Source organism: Saccostrea echinata, unplaced genomic scaffold (assembly GCF_033153115.1).
Source record: "Saccostrea echinata isolate AGI-Se365-2 ecotype Australia unplaced genomic scaffold, CSIRO_AGI_Sech_v1 ptg000033l, whole genome shotgun sequence".
NCBI lineage: Eukaryota > Metazoa > Mollusca > Bivalvia > Ostreida > Ostreidae > Saccostrea > Saccostrea echinata.
The window spans coordinates 11,774,879-11,791,447 of record NW_026889782.1 but is presented as its reverse complement, the minus strand read 5'-3'; the positions used below and the strand labels follow the sequence as shown (position 1 = coordinate 11,791,447).

The 16,569-nt window shown below is 31.9% G+C and overlaps 1 protein-coding gene across 4 annotated transcripts in view; it reads right to left on the bottom strand.

Annotated features, from left to right (window-relative positions):
- Positions 1–16,569, bottom strand: part of LOC133198983 (MYCBP-associated protein-like) — a 56,584-nt gene that overhangs the window by 24,080 nt on the left and 15,935 nt on the right. For 3 of the 4 annotated variants that reach the window (XM_061334880.1, XM_061334877.1, XM_061334879.1), the window contains exons 2-13: positions 13,323–13,480; positions 12,884–12,990; positions 12,558–12,616; positions 11,952–12,058; positions 11,461–11,629; positions 11,025–11,144; positions 9,538–9,601; positions 8,981–9,185; positions 8,459–8,583; positions 7,688–7,919; positions 7,471–7,543; positions 314–501 (exon numbers count right to left, since the gene is read on the bottom strand). In XM_061334880.1, coding sequence (XP_061190864.1) covers positions 314–501; positions 7,471–7,543; positions 7,688–7,919; positions 8,459–8,583; positions 8,981–9,185; positions 9,538–9,601; positions 11,025–11,144; positions 11,461–11,629; positions 11,952–12,058; positions 12,558–12,616; positions 12,884–12,990; positions 13,323–13,480 — 1,607 coding nt within the window. Of the gene's footprint in view, positions 1–313; positions 502–7,470; positions 7,544–7,687; positions 7,920–8,458; positions 8,584–8,980; positions 9,186–9,537; positions 9,602–11,024; positions 11,145–11,460; positions 11,630–11,951; positions 12,059–12,557; positions 12,617–12,883; positions 12,991–13,322; positions 13,481–14,646; positions 14,855–16,569 lie in introns of those variants that run through there. The other variant, XM_061334878.1, reaches the window with a different exon arrangement.

The following is a 16,569-nucleotide window of genomic DNA, read 5'->3' as shown; positions in this document are numbered from 1 at the left end:
AAACCTTGGCTAGGGAAGATCCCCCCTCCCCCCATCACGTGCACCGACGTTGGACATCACCATGTTCTTTTATGAATGCTGTATATTAATTGATTGGGTTGTTATAGTAAGCACTTGTTAACTGCATGTCTGTCATACATTAACAGAAGTCACTATTATTTACACAATTAATCTACCCAATGTCCTATCTATTATTTCATTAAATCCTTTGATCTATCCCATGTCCTACCCATTATTTTATTTAATTTTTTTATCCACCCCATGTCCTACACATTATTTTAGTAAATTCTTGGATCCACCCCATGTTTCTTACCTCTAGTTCCTCCCTTTCTTTCTGGAATTTATCCTCCTGCAAAGCGATCCCCCTCAGTGTCACAATTAATGCAGCTCCCCCACATAAACTCGGTCGAGTCTCAAACTTCCACTGCTCCGAGAAGACACCTGCATTGGGGGACTTGAAGACAAATGGGAACTTCATGGTTTCTCCTGGCAAAATGACACCTAGAAAATATTCATGAGAGTGTTGAAAAGGAAGCACCAGTCTCTGGTGAGCATGATTTCACTTGATAAATACCGGTAGGTAAACTTACATGAAACACAGTAGGGCTGGGATGATTATTCCATTAAAATTTACAGGGTATGTATCAGGGTACAAAGTCAAGGATTAAGAAAGACTTCAAATTAATTCATTGTTCAATAAACATTATTCCTCTTTTTGAGAAAAAAAAATTAAATTAAATAAATGAAACACCAACATAATCATATTAAATTCATACCTTAATACTTGAAGAAAGTTAAATCTGAATCGTAACATGTTAATCTTAAAGAATAGCAAAATTGTAAAGTACAACTTTTGGATATTGCAACCAAACAAAATAATATTTTGGAATCATTATATTTTGTGGGGGTTCAATTTTTTCATTGATTTCATGGGCAACACCACCTTTACCCACAAACTAACAGGTTTCTTATAAAGGAAAATTGTTCTACAGTGTATAAACTTCATCTTTCATAATAACATTCACTGATGAAATTACTTCCACATACACCTTTAAATTTGAATAGAAAAGAAAAAAAAAATACCCCTACAAATTAAATGATTCCAAAGTCACCATTATAGATAATTTGTGAACATTTTCCTAACCCCTGAAAAATTTCCTGTAGGGTTTCCCTGTATTAGAAAAAAAATTTAAGAAAAAGTAAAAAATGAAGACTTTTACATGCACATCTCTTCTTTAAATCTCTTCTGGACCCAAGGGGTCTTGAAATTGGATGATGAATTACTTGATATTTATACACATATTGTAGTTATCATGTTAACCCCTTTATCCAGTGGATATCACTCACTTAATAAATAGAGGATATTCAATGCTTCGTATACTTGGATATGGAATTTATTTCACAAGCTGGAACAGAGGATTTTTGACATTTTCACGAGTGCAACGCACCAGTAAAAACATAAAAAAAAATCCTGTTTCACAAGTGAAATGAATTCCATATCCAAGAATATTCCATATTCAGATAAAAAACGTTGAATTTTCTCTTTATTAGATTTTTTCTTTGATTTTCCCTTTGCCTCTGTCTCTTCATAATGTAGTGTCGTAGGCTGTGACTTCACAATGATATGTCATACTGTCTGCTAAGCGATTTTGAGATTGAAAATTGTAAACAGTTTTAGTCTCTATCAGGATGATTATTTACTCTCACTATCTTACAGCAGGTCAGGGAGTACTTTTTAACAACACTTCATGAAGGGAAGGAAAATCTTGAGTTTTGCCGCACATCAGATATTTCTTCACATTATGAAAACATTTTATCACTTTTATTCAATAAATAACAGTATTTCACTGTTGAAAATGTAATGAAAAGAAATATATGGGTATGCATTTGTAAACTGGAAGATCAAGGCAGGATTTCAAATGAGGCTATTCTAAGACTAAGTTTTTTCGCTGTTTAGTACCCACCCTCATCCAAGAGCCTATCTACATATTCATAAAAAACACACAAAGCCAAAAAATAAAACACACACTTAAAGACTAGAGTCATAAAAAAGACACCTTTCAAAGGATTTGCTTTCATAATTCTATATTTCTCTTAGAAAGATATAATATTTTATTGCAAAATCAAAGTAGTAAAACTTGGTATATTCTCAAAATTAAAGTAAAGAAAGAAATTGAAACAATTTGAAAAGTTTCAACCACAGAATTTATTTCTTGACTACTGATTTTGTGTATTTTTTCTGGTCTAAGTACGTCAGTTACATCATGTACAAAAAGTGCATACAGACGCTAACAAAGGAGAAACTTGGAATGGTCTACATATGTCATACATATTGAGCAAGTGCACACAAGGCAATTTTGTGGTGGTAATTTTTACCTATTTAACAGGTTCAATACCAATTCTTCATGAAAGTTAAATTTTTTTTTATCTGATACGATGAACAGTATATAGCAATTTCTCATTTAACTGGTTCATTTGATTGAAAAGAAACTATACTAAAAAAATAAGATGGTATTTTTGCCAAACATCTTAACTGATGGGGGTACGAAACATACCTTAAAACAAAACTCGATCATCACTTAACATAATACTAGGGATGTCAACGAATATTCGAACATTCGAATATTCATTCGATGAGTTGATATTCAAATATGAATTTAAGATTCGAATATTCGGTGTTTTTCAGATTAATTCATAAAAAAAGTACTGTGATTAATAAATTTTGATTAGAACATTGCTGGAATCATCCCCGTTTAATTTACTAGCGATCAATTTCTAGCGATTTCCTTCACTACTTTCTTACAGATCTACTAAATTATTTTGTTTTGAGTAAGGTGTTGAAAAATTATACATTAATGCTTTATATATACATGTAATACAAAAGTACTTTCATAGTTTTTATTAGTTAAATACCATTGGATCTAAAATCGAGGACAAAATGAAAACTTTCTAAGAATATCTAAAAGACGTGAAGAGTATACTTATCAAATAAATTTAATTGATCATTAAATGATTTTCTGATAGAATTAGTCTGTAATTAATATTGTAATTAAAGGGCTAAATTTCAGAATAAATGTGTAAATTACCTGATTATCTTGGGTTGTACATAATCCTGAATTTTATGTTTTATTATCAGGAAATTAGTTAATTACCTGGAAAAATTGTCTATGAAAATGTTTGTTTATATTTTAAAAACACTGTATCAAAGATTATAATTATATCCCTTATTAGGCTGATATTGTAATTAATTACATGCATTGAAATCTGAAAAGTATATGACTATTCTGCCTTTGGTAGGACAACTGGTTCCTCAGTTGGAGCTACTGTAAAAACATGTGTATCATTTGTTAAAATTATACTTTTCTACATTTAAATCAAATATTTATTTCAAACATGCATTGACAAATATCAAATGGAATTCCTTATTGTACACCTACAAAAGTCTTCATACAATTTTACTTCCAATATAAGAATACCTACGCTAAACCTTTCATGAAAGTAGGATGATGCATATTTAAAATAAAACAGATTTTGCATGTGAGTTAAGGCTGGGTATAGGCGTTTCTATGCAAATGAGCTAATAAAAACGCATATGAGGTATATTTATTATTCAGAGAAAGTTTTGATTTATTTTCTTATGCATACTTAGTACTCACAATATGTTATAGCCAGTACACATTATGACGTCATATTATGACGTCATTGTTCTTACTTACTTGATGTTATAAAACATATCAACAAAACAGCTTCGGCGCAAGGGATTACCCTATTAAATTTTACATAAAAATTGTATAATGCTAAGAAGAATATTCTATAGATTAATAAAACTACTGCACAAATCCTAGGCATTTTCTCATTTCATCGGAATTTGAGGAAACATGTACCGGACTGTACATTTTTACCCTTATTCAACTTAAAACTTTTCAAATAGAAATTATACAATTGAGCTGTTGATATTTGTGCAGAAATACTAGCAATCTTTGTGATATTTTGCTTCTAAATATACCTTGTTTCAGTTGAATAAAATAGAGCATGCCCTTGCGCCGAAGCATTTTTGTTGATGTCCATTATAATTTTGTGTAGTAAAGAACAATGACGTCATAATATGACGTCATAATGTGTACTGGCTATCTTATGTCGTGGGTACCAAGTATGTATTAGACAATAAGTTTTAACTTTCCCCTTATAATAGATATAGTCCTTAGACATTTTAATTAGTTTATTTGCAAAGAAATGCCTATACCTAGCCTTAACTCACCTGCGTTTATCGAATATTCGAATATATTCGAATACTTTCATTGAATATTCAAATATGAATTATTGACAAAATTGACATCCCTACATAATAGGCTATTTTTTAAGGTTGTGAATATAATGCAAGCAGTTTCACAGACGAAGGTATGAAAATTGTCAAAACTTTAGAATAATATTAAACTTACATGTTTCTTTTTTAGAAAAAAAAATTACGAAAATTGTACTTAATCGTTTTTATAGTCTTGTATGAGAATTGGTAGTTTCTCAGAATTATTTGGAAGCCACTTTTGCACCAATGGGCATTGCAGAAGATTGTTCATATACCAAGTGCATTGTAAATCCCAACAAATGTTCATGTAAATATAATGCCTTATTTCTTTTATTACTTACATTTACATGATAATGATCCAAAACTGCTAAAGAATATTTTGTTAATCAAAATGTCATAATATTTTGGTTAATTATGGATATCAAATTGGCCTATCATAACGACCATTATGTAAGTTTCATTAGAAAGGTTATGAAAAATGAAACTGCAAATATTAAAAAATGACGTAAAATGATAAAAAAAAATATATTAATAAAACTTTGAAATATAATTTCACTAATAATAGAAAGTAAGTATAAATGGCATACAAGAAAATATTTATTATAGTTTGATTTATGTGCACTTTATCTGGATTGTTGAAATTTTTACATGCACTTAATTTATCCAAATCGTTAAAATAACGCTTTATCCAACCAGGACCTCAGACGAATTTGATGTTGAAGTTGCTAAATTTGCATTATTTGACTAAGTGCATTATTATACTCAAGACATATTAATTGACAACTTCATCTGCAAGTATTTTTCTCCCCTTTTTAAGTAAACAAAAGTGATATCTACTGATCATTACTTTGTTTTCTTTGAACATTTTTCCTGGGGGTAAATGCTGCTACCCTATGTTGAAAATGATATAGGTAAACACAATACTCACAACATACATGTGATATGTACAGGCTGTACGCAAAATGTACAGTTTTTTGAGCCCATTCATCGTGTACCGGCGGGACACCAAGATTCACGGAATATGAAAATTTGTACAGTATTTTGAATTTCTCGCTAAATGCCACCATTTTCCTCTCATTCTCGCTCGCGAGACACTGGAAAACGTCACCTGTGTTTGACACTTGACCTTCTGATAATTGTGTAGTGTACACAAACCATCGCGTGCGAAGGTGTGAACTGCCAATTGGGATAATTATCTTGCTAAAAATCCGTATCAAATACCCCTTTAGGTAGCTTTATTTTTTAAGGGGTACTTAATTACTGTTAATGTTTTGTATACGTAACTTGATTGAAAAAAATTAAGCTAACTTCTAAAGTTGATATACATGACTTTAGTCTTAATATACGTGAATCTGACCCAGATCTTCGTAGGTAAAAAATATACGATGTTTATTACAATGATTACGATGGAATTTCAGAAGAATTTAAGCGATATTTTATACCATTTTTTGTACCGCTTTTTGATAGGCAGTGTACAGTTTTTTCACCCAAATTCCATTTTTTTTATGGCTCCTGTACAGTTTTGTGGTCTTTGACTTATCACATGTATGTCACAACTTTATAAGATGTAATTTTTTCAATGTTTAAAAAATTGTTCAAAAAACTTTTGCATCCTTAAAAGATAAGTAGATCTGCAATGAATAATCATGTCCCAATATTTTTTAAAAAGATTTCTTTGGCTAGATTATATCCATATGCCAAATTTTTATAACCCCATGGGGGGAGGGGGAGGGAGGGGAAAGGGGGGTCTGATTCATATCTCTTGATCTGTAATTCAAACCCTGCTCCTACTGCAAAGAAGATTTTTAACGATTTTTTTCCTATACATTCTCATATAAAATGTGTATCCCCCACTGTGAAAGCTCACCTGAGCCTTGTCACAAGGATTACACATGTGAAGTATGAAAGCCCTAGTTTTAACCGTTCAAAAGTTATAGCCAAGGTTAAAGTTGGGTGAAATTTTGTAAAACTGGGTCAAACTCCAAGGTCAAGGTCAAAAGGTCAAATATGATGGTACCCAAAAAAAGGACTTGTCACAAAGAATACACATGTGAAATATGAAAGCCATAGCTCCAACCAATCAAAAGTTATGAGCAATGTTAAAGTTTTTGCGGACAAACAGACAGACAGACGGACAGATAGGGCAAAAACTATATACTCCCAAATCTTCGATAGGGGGGCATAAAAAAAAACTTTTGCCAGTGCTAAAATAAAAGAATGACACTCTGATGTGACATAAAAAAAGTCTAAAAATATTACAAAAATGTCATTAAAATAATAGAAAATAAGTAAAAATGATGAGTGAAATAAATAGAAATCACCATGTTGACTTATTGAATAAATAAAAAAATGCACACTTCATAGATTTCCTTTTTGTATTTACCATGACTACTGTAGATATGGTTTTTTCCATGTGGTATTAATTTATGCTATATATGCAGTCACAAATTTTCTGTGGAAATTTGTCCCAGCATACTTAAAGTACATTTAAGGCACATAGTGGGACTCTAAAAAATCCACATAATTTCTACCCGTAGAATAACCAGAAATCATGATTCTGCAGAATTATGACACAGTTGAAAAAAAAGTATGTGTACAGTATTTTAGAACAGAATTTTATTACATTATCAGATCATTATTATTTTATTTTGTTTGTTCATGTCTCTTTGAGAGTATTTCACTCATAAGGGCTGCCACCAATTGCCTTTGAAATCCTGTTCTAAGCACTTAATTATGGCCAAAAAGCAGTGAGGGATCTTTTTATCGCTAACACCTACTGTGACATGGGGCTCGGCAGAGGGACTTTATTTATACAATGTGTAACTTTTTCTCTAACAACTTTTCATAACATTAGGCAGCTGCAGATCTGTAGCTCACTGGCTGAAAAAATTGGGATGGACAACCAGAGAGCTACAGATTCATCCACTGAAAATAAGTGTATATTTATTGCACACAAAAAAGTGTCATTCTTTGAGAATTACATCTTAATATTTTTGAGCTGCCTTCTCAAAATGTTACTAACTATGCATTCCTAACATATTCTTTACAACTTCTAACACAAAACATTCCCCACAATCACTGAAATTGAGACTTTTGAAAAATGTCTCTTATTAACTTTGCCATACAACATTAAAAGCAAAACCATACTTTTAAAGTGACAAACATACCACTGCTGTTATTGAAATAAAATCTCTGGACTCTGGCATGAACTAGGTCAAAAGGGTTCTCTCGTGGAAGCCTCTGTGGATGGAAAACAGAATAAATAAATACATGAAAATCAAAAAAATCTAGACTACAGTACTTCATCTTAAAATTTCAACCATATAATTCCCTAGTTTCATTCTCTACTTTCATTTTTTCCATAAAACTTTAAAAATTCCTAACCTTCCAATCATAATATACAGCAGTGGTTCCGTCATTCACAATGTACAGATACGACGTGACCCTGTCACCGGCCAGAGACTCAAAGGTCACTCTGGCCTCAATTCCAATCTGGTCAGCATAGCTGTGACTGTCCCCTGTCCAGCGGGCGGGCTGACCAGCGAAGCTGATGGATGGTCCGAAGACTGCTTCATCTTTGCTCTCATCTTTGTCATTTATTTCTTGTGGAGGCTCTCTGTATTTTTAAAGAAAATTAAGTTGGAATATTTTTAAGTTGATATGAAGGTCAAATTTCACCCATCTCATGGTATTTATTGTAGCACTATATTAATTAAGGAAATTCATTTGAAATTGTAGTAAAAATTGTATGTAAAAATATCACGATTTTTCGTGATTTTTTGGAAAATAATTGTGATATATCACAATACGAAATTTTTGCCCATACCCATCCCTAATGTGTAAGCACACAACTATACTGATTTAAGATAAATTTAGATGATTTAAGATAAATTAAGGTTTATTTCACATTTCTATTTCAAAGGTACCATCTGAGCTACAAACAGACAATTACAAACTTTTTACCTATTTTACAGTTGAACTCCAGTATCTCAAACACTGATATCTCGAATACCATGGATAAGTCGAAGTGATTTGGAAGTACAAATTACTCATTCTTTTTAAGTATTTTGCCCCAATATCTCAAATCCTTGGATATCTCAAGTTTTTTTTCTCGATCCCATCGAGTTCGAGATAATGAGGTTTGACTGTACTTACATGTAGTCCATGTCTAGACCCCCGTCAGTCAGTCTCTCCTCATCCTCGACCATCCCGAGGTTAGACTGGACGCGTTCATGGTTCACTGGATTAGCCGTCCCTATGATCTCCAATTTGTCAAACTCCTACAAAAACAGAGGGTCCCAAGTTATTTCTTTCTTCAACAAAGTTGAGGCAAAAACTTAGCTAGTGTAAGGCTATATTTTTATGTTATTAAATCTTATAAGATTTTAAGATACCTTACTACTAACAGTAAACTTTTAAATGGCACATTGTTTAATTTGTGTGCATATCTTTGCAAATTATGACACTATTATTTTAAAGGAAAAATTAACATACAATGCTGAAATAAATTTCAATAAAGGATCATTCCCTTTCAAATGACCAACTTTACAGCAGTATTCATATTGTCTTATTGGCAATGTCATGTTCCACAAATTACATATGAGGAGAATTTTGATTTCATACAAAAGCTAATATTGGCCATCACCAAATTCCCTGACATTTTTTTTTACTACCTACCGGTCTATGTGGATCCAGTTCACTAATGACTTCCTTCAGCTGGTTCTTTCGTTCCTCTAGGTACGGGTTTTTGTGCCAGGGGTAGTGCACTGGGGTGGTGTGATAGGGGGGCCAATTCCACCCCTTCTCGTTCCTGATGGCTTTTGGAACACCGATATGTTCTACAGGGGGTGGGTAGCCCTGTTCTGATTTAGTCAATGTCATACTGAAAGAAATAAAAAAAATTCTTAGATTCTCCAAAACAGTGCAGTGAATTCAGATGAAAAGGATTTAGATTTTATTTTCAAGCAAACTTGGAAAATTCATTGGTGTGTGCACTTGTGCTTCATCAATCTTTAATCTTTGTCTTGTTCTTAAATTTGTATTTACTTCCATTCAGTAAATTCAAAATGTACATCAAGGAAAAACAGTTTTAACCATTTGATTAACCATGAAATTAAAAAACAAACAAATATCCCCATCCAATTTTTAAACATCAATTTACTCAGGCGATTACAAAGTTACAAAATAAAATGAACAATTTAATTTTTCTATGTAATAATTAAGATTACACCTACTGTATGCCAGTTTCCTCATCTCCAAATCTCTCTTGTTGTTTCCAGAACTCACTGCCCACACGATCTGAAAAATAAACAAACAAAATAGAAAGCATTGTTAAGGGAAATAACTCTTACTACTTTGATGAAGAATTTTAGAGGAAGCATTAAGGTATGTCACTCGTGAAATTTCTTATATCAAGGATTTTTTGAGAAGTATATTTTGGATAAGTACTCATATAGTATGACTCAAATCGCAGAGAAAATGGAGTGTCAGTGTGCATCTAACTGAGCTACGGTACAATTAAGTTGACCTTTTTGCACTTAAATTGTAACTCTTTGGTTAATCACTTTAACCGTTATCATATTTTATCAGATGTAACCATGGCAATAAACATAATCTTATTTTACGTAAAATAGTTTGAATAATATTTATCATTGAACAAATCATGCAAATTCATGTGCGTGAATTATTGTGTGACCTTTTTGCACTAAAAAAAGTCTCATATTTGGGGTATTAAAAATCTAAATAGGCAATAGAATATTTTCTTGTATCAAACTTTTTACAACTTAAGTGCTGATCGGTCAAAAGTATCGAGTAGTTTAAAATATTGAAAGAAATAATTTGGGGTCAGTGATGTAAATTTTGAAATATTGGTCAAAATATGCGATTTTCTGGCAAAAAACTGTTTAAATTTTATCTTGACTTCTTAAATATATCTTCATTTCTTGGCAAAATTTGTTGAGCAAAGGTGTAAATTTTGTTATAAAAATATAAATAGACACATATTTTATAATATTCCAGGCATATCATAACGGAATATGTTCTCTGAGTAAAAATATGTGAGGCTAAAGTTCCAAGATATTAAATATAATAAATGTGTAGATTTGCAGAAATTTCTGCTAAATATCCTTCCACCACAAGAAATAGTCCCTTATAAATCTTGTTTCTTTATGAATTTTTGAGCAGTTTTTTAATTGAATGTTGAACATTTTACATTGTTTAATTTAAATATGTTATAAAGATTGTATTGTAATAAATAGTTTTTAAGTTAGAGGTTCTGACTGAACTTTTCTAAAAGGCTGACGAGTGACATACCTTAACATGCAATAATTTTTTTTGGGGGGGGGGGGGGGGGGGATGGGCAAACCTACATTCAATTTTCTTTCTCAAATTTTTGTAATAAACATTATGAAAATAAAATATCTGTATGCTTTAAACTCTCAATACTACATAATGTATTTTGCCCTTTACCTTAAATAACTATTAACAATTTATGAAACTTGACACATCATTTTAAAATACAGTTGAACTTCCGTTCAACTTGGGTATCCCGAACACCAATATCTCGAATACCATGAATATGTTGAAGTGATTAAGTATCAACCACATATTCCTTAAGTATTATACCCTGATGGATATTTCGAATCTCAGCATTCCCCTGATATCTGAAAGTTTTTTTCATGGTTGTATGGAGTTTGAGATAACGAGGTTTGTCTGTACTTACATCCCTTTCCGTAATCTATGAAGGGTATGGATCTATCAATGATGTATCTCTCTTCTTGAATTCTGCGATAATTGTCTGCAGCATTCATCGCTAAATCCTCGGGATTCTTCTGTAGCAGCTCTGTAAAACATCACATTCACAGAAAATTATTTATCAGGGGAGTGTTCAAGATTGTAGTGGCTATGTATCTCTACAAAGAGCTAGGATCTTGAAGGAAATGCTAATCCTACATGAGGATAACAAACATTAAATCATACAGTGCATTCAATAGACCTAGAAATTTAGGCTTGCAGCTAGGCTTGCTGCTACATTCTTGAACTCAGCCCAGTAGTAATACAGCATACACTGTACTTAATATTTCACCTCCATGTGCTTAAAGATCTAGAGTTTCCAGTCAGTCAGTAAACATGGTAAACATGTGCCCCCCTCTACTTACTTGATATATATCCCTGCTGTCTCTTTCTCTCCATCATTTTCATCTGCCAGTTAATCAGGGCATTATTCTCATTGGGTTGGAGGGGTTCAGGTCTGTGTCGTCTCTTTTTCTCGTACTTCAAGGTCGGTTTGTCTGGCTGTACATCACCCTCTCGTGAAACTGGTAGGTCCTGATCAAGGAAAGACAAAATATTAAAAAAAAAAAAAGAAAAGGCACAGGACAGGTAAAGACTTTTACATTCTGGAATGCTCTGCAAAGAGGAATAACTCCTCTTAAATATATTCAGACTGTCAATACCTAAAAGTGTCATTGTCAGAGCATATTTTACTATATCAGGTCTAAGTTCAGTTAGTCTTAAGAGAATGATTTATCTTGACAACTCACTCAACTGTTCTAACACTAAAGCAAGTGGAGTTAAACATCTTGTTATATAAGGACATTGAAGACTTAATCCAATGCTGAACAAACTGTATATTTTATTTGGGAATTACCAGTAGGTCCCCCCTTTTGATGGCCTCTTTCCTGAACTCCTCATAGGACCCCAGTAGGCTGTGAGGAATTGGTGCTCCATCCTCATCATAGCGGGGACCAGCAAAACCTAAATTGAAAGTAAGAACATAGAATTTATTTGAAAGTCTTGTTTTTTTCAGGAAATGTGTTTAATTTGCAATAATTGCTGAAAACCAAATATTATTCATGACAATTTTTAATCACATTTTCTCATTTAATCACATTTTTCAAATCTGTTTGCAACTCTTAATTTTCATGACTGAGGATATATTCTACAAAAAACACACATCATTATAATAATTAAATTAATGCATGTTCATGGTGAGAAACATTCATTCATAAAAGGTTGAAAAACATAGTAGTTTATTTCTCACATATGCCATTAAACATTGGTCATATCAGTTGATATTTACTCCAGAGTTTTACAGAAAGCTCGATCCACTAGTAAATATTTTTATGAAAACTCTTTAACAAAATAAATGGGACATATACATGAAATTTGAACATAATTAAATTATGAGAGCGGGAGGCCATGCCCGAGTAGATTGATCCAGAGAGAGAGAGAAAGAGAGAGGGAAAAGTTTTACCTGAGTAATCTGGTTCCTTTATTGGGGCATCCACAGGAGCAGGTCTGGCCACAGTTACTCTGTCAAGGGAGGTAACTCAAAATATTATTTTCTCAACTCATTGAACACTTGTATATTCCAAAAAAAAAAAATTCCCTTCTTAAAGCTTTTTAAAATAAAGTCAAGTTCAATTGTAAAATTGTAAATTAAAAAATATACAAATATCAGTTTATAATATTACGGATTATTCATTCACAGTTTAACAGCTGTTTTAGCTTGGAAATTCATATTCATATAGAGTTATCTTTCTTGCATCACAGATGTACTTGCATCACAGATGTACTAACATTTTTGGTTTGGGCTTGTCCCATTCAGAAGCTGGCTTCATTTTTCTCACTGTGACCCGGGTGGATTTAGGAGTTTTAGGGGCAGTAGGGACAGGGCCCTCATGGAGCTGAAACAAGATTTAAAATATATATTTTTAATCATGTAACATTTAATTAGAATCTTTTTCTGAGAACATATAAATCAGGTAGTTTTCAGGGTATTTTAAGCATCAGATTTCCACTGAAAAGCATTTCTAACCATAATACATGTAATTGATTTACTAATGAAATAAAAATACTTTTAAAATATCTGAAGAATATGAGATTTCTTCTTCACTAGGTCTCAAAGTGTACAGATTTTGGTAAAATTTTCTTTTAATACATGTATAAGATTATGATAAAAATTACTTTTTAATAAAAAGAAGTCATAATAAAACAAAACTTTAAGAATAATCCATACAGTTTTGAGGTAGTCCTCCTTGATCTGGAGTTTTTCGATCTCCTCGTTCCAGATGACATTCCGGGTCGGTGACTGGTTCTCATCAATACCTTCCTGAGATGGGGTACCAGCTTTCTCCGGAGTTCCTGCCTGGTTTTTACCCCGCCCTTTCAGCTTATCTAAAAAATTGCCAAATGAATGAATTTATTACAAAAATACTTGAAAATTTATTAGCCCTTTTTGGGGAACAGTCAGAATATACAACATTAAATTGATAAGAGGTATTAATTATCACAGAAAATAACAAACATTTCATTCGGAAAATTCAGAACATATACAATAACATCATGTGTTAGTATGATAAATACATTAGATCATCCTCACATCTGAATCATTTTGTATCATTTGTTACTTCTAATTATGAAAAAAATATATATTATAGTGATATACATAACTATATTACATTTAACCATTAAGGTGATAGTTTTGTTATCATGCAATTATTCAGACAAACAATATTGATTTTACATGACAACATGCAGAATATGCAACTTCACTTTAAATCTAGCTAATTTCAATCAAATTTTTTTCCCCTTTTTGTTTGTTTAACAAAATTTCGTGCTGTCTTCACATTTTGAAGTTCTAAAAAAAAAGTTCTATGTTTTAAATCAATATTTTTAAACAATATTTTTGAAACAATTTTTAATAAACTCAAGGAATAATGTATGGTTCAAATTGTATTTCAAACCTGACAGCCAATTGATTTTAAATCAACTATACTTAAAAAAGAATATAATATTAAAACACAACAGCATTTATCCTCTCATAATGCCTTGCATGTATAAATTTAAAACACATCAAATATCAACATCCATTCTACTTTATTATTTTAATTGAGAAATGGTTACAAAATTTATCTGCATGCCCACAAGAAAATATTTTTGTGCACTAACCTCCCAAAAAAAAACACTGACAACACTACCTTTGTAAAATGGAAACTTCACATTTAGCACTTACAGTACGCCCATGACTACATGTATCTTTTTTATCAACTATGTCCAAGACTTTTTGATCACTTATGCCCATGACTATCTTTTTTATCACTTACGCCCATGACTATCTTTTTTTAATCAATTATGCCCATGACTATTTTTCTTAATCATTTAAAATTAAGCCCCTGACTATTTTCTTAATTACTTACGCCCATGGCTATCTTTTTTATCTCTTAATTAATTACGCCCATGACTACCTTTTTTATTACTTACACCCATGACTGTCTTTTTTATCACTCTTGCCCATGACTATCTTTTTTATCACTTACACTCATGACTTTTTTATCACTTACGCCCGTGACTATCTTTTCCGATGACAGACATTCGTCTGCCATGAGCATGGCCCTGTTTGTGAGCACCATGCTCAGGTTTGTGAGCACTGTGCTCCACTTTGTGTGCACCATGCTCTGCCCTGTGCACACCATGTTCCGCTTTGTGTGTACCCTGATCCCGACTCATGCGCCGTTCCAATCTACCTCCTGAATGGTCCTCTTTCACCATGACTGTTTAAATTATTTTCAATCTTTTTTTTAACTCAAAAATCTAAAATTTAATTTTCAGTTTTTTCTTCAGTTTTAGTATAAAATTTAATTCAGAATCTATGAATCCACAGAATATTTTTCACTCATATGATTCAATCCACTTGAAAATTCAAGTTTGTTTTTCAGGCTATCATGAACAACACAGAAGACAAATTAAGTTTCCTTGGAAATATTAAACAAACAGAATCTTCACCATGCAGTGGAAAAATTTCCACATTATTCAGACATCTTTTCACCTGATTTCCCGGGTGTGAAAATCTCACTCATAAAACGACAATTTTATTAAAAAACGTAGAAGACGATATCGCCTAATGCACTCTTCACCAAACAGAATGATGTATACTTTAATCTATTTCACACTTAAATCTTCTTTTAACTGTCTTCCTAGAGAAGTTTACAGGGCATTGAATGGCCATAAAAATCTGTATTTATGCTTTAAATGGATTTTTCTTTCAGAATAAAAAGGAGAAATCAAACTGAGCCAAACTTATGATTATATTCTTCCAAGCACTAGGTCCTCAAAAAACAACCTAATTATAAAAATCCTTGAATGCAATTGAATTGTTAATAATTCATCAGTAAAACAATTTCACAATGGAATTCTCTCCTGCAGCAAAAACATGCACTAGTTATCATACACATAATTCCTTGTCTGCATTCAGTGTGTTAATAATTTATCAGTGATAAACTGAAATTGTCATATACAAATTGTCATTTGCATTCTCCTGCAAATTCCATTCAGTTGTCAACAAAAAAACCTGATCTCTGGGAGTATAAACGTGTAATTATATATATCCCGATTTCCGAAAACACAATGTTATTTAGCCATCCCTTCAATGACACAAAAGAACGGTTTATGTTCAAATTAATATCACATCTCACCCAAACAATTAAATATTTTGATCACAAGAAGACTTTTTTTTCATGAAGTTAATTACACTTGATAACTTCCATGTTTCACACTTTAATGAATACTCCCTGTTTTGATCACCATGGTGATGGAAAACAAATCAAATACTGAATTTCCTTACAAATCAATATCTCAAGTTAATATTCCAAGTCGTAAAAAATGTAAAAAACGATATTAGTTTCTACAATGCATGTAAATCACAATTTAAAGCCCTCAGGAGGAAATTAAACTGGTTAGAATTTTCACTCTGTTCTACAATTGTTAGGGGGAACGAAAAAAAAAAAAAAAAGATTTATAGCTTTGGAGCACCACATACAACACATGTATAATTATAATCACTTAACTTGGATTTAAGGAAAAATCAAAATTAATCGAACCGACTGATTTCGACAAATTTCATCCCGACATTTAACTTATTGAAAAAAGAAATTGAATATTGCGAAAGAAAATTATCACCTCACAGCATATGAACAAACAGAATAGAAAATGTTCAAAATTTTTTTATGTTTAATTTAAATCTTCACAAACGCTTTTTGTGGCACACAAATTATCATAATCTTGAGAGATCTGTCCACCCAATTTTGTCGTATCTTAGTAATGTGATATTTAAAATGCTCATAATACTTTCACAATGTGGTAACCTGTGTTAAACAAGAAGAACAAAGTAAATCCATGTATAAAATTGCAAACATTATAAACGGGACCAGCTTATCGAAATTCAAATATGACCTCAAAACACTTTTACAATACTCTTGAGGGCAGTT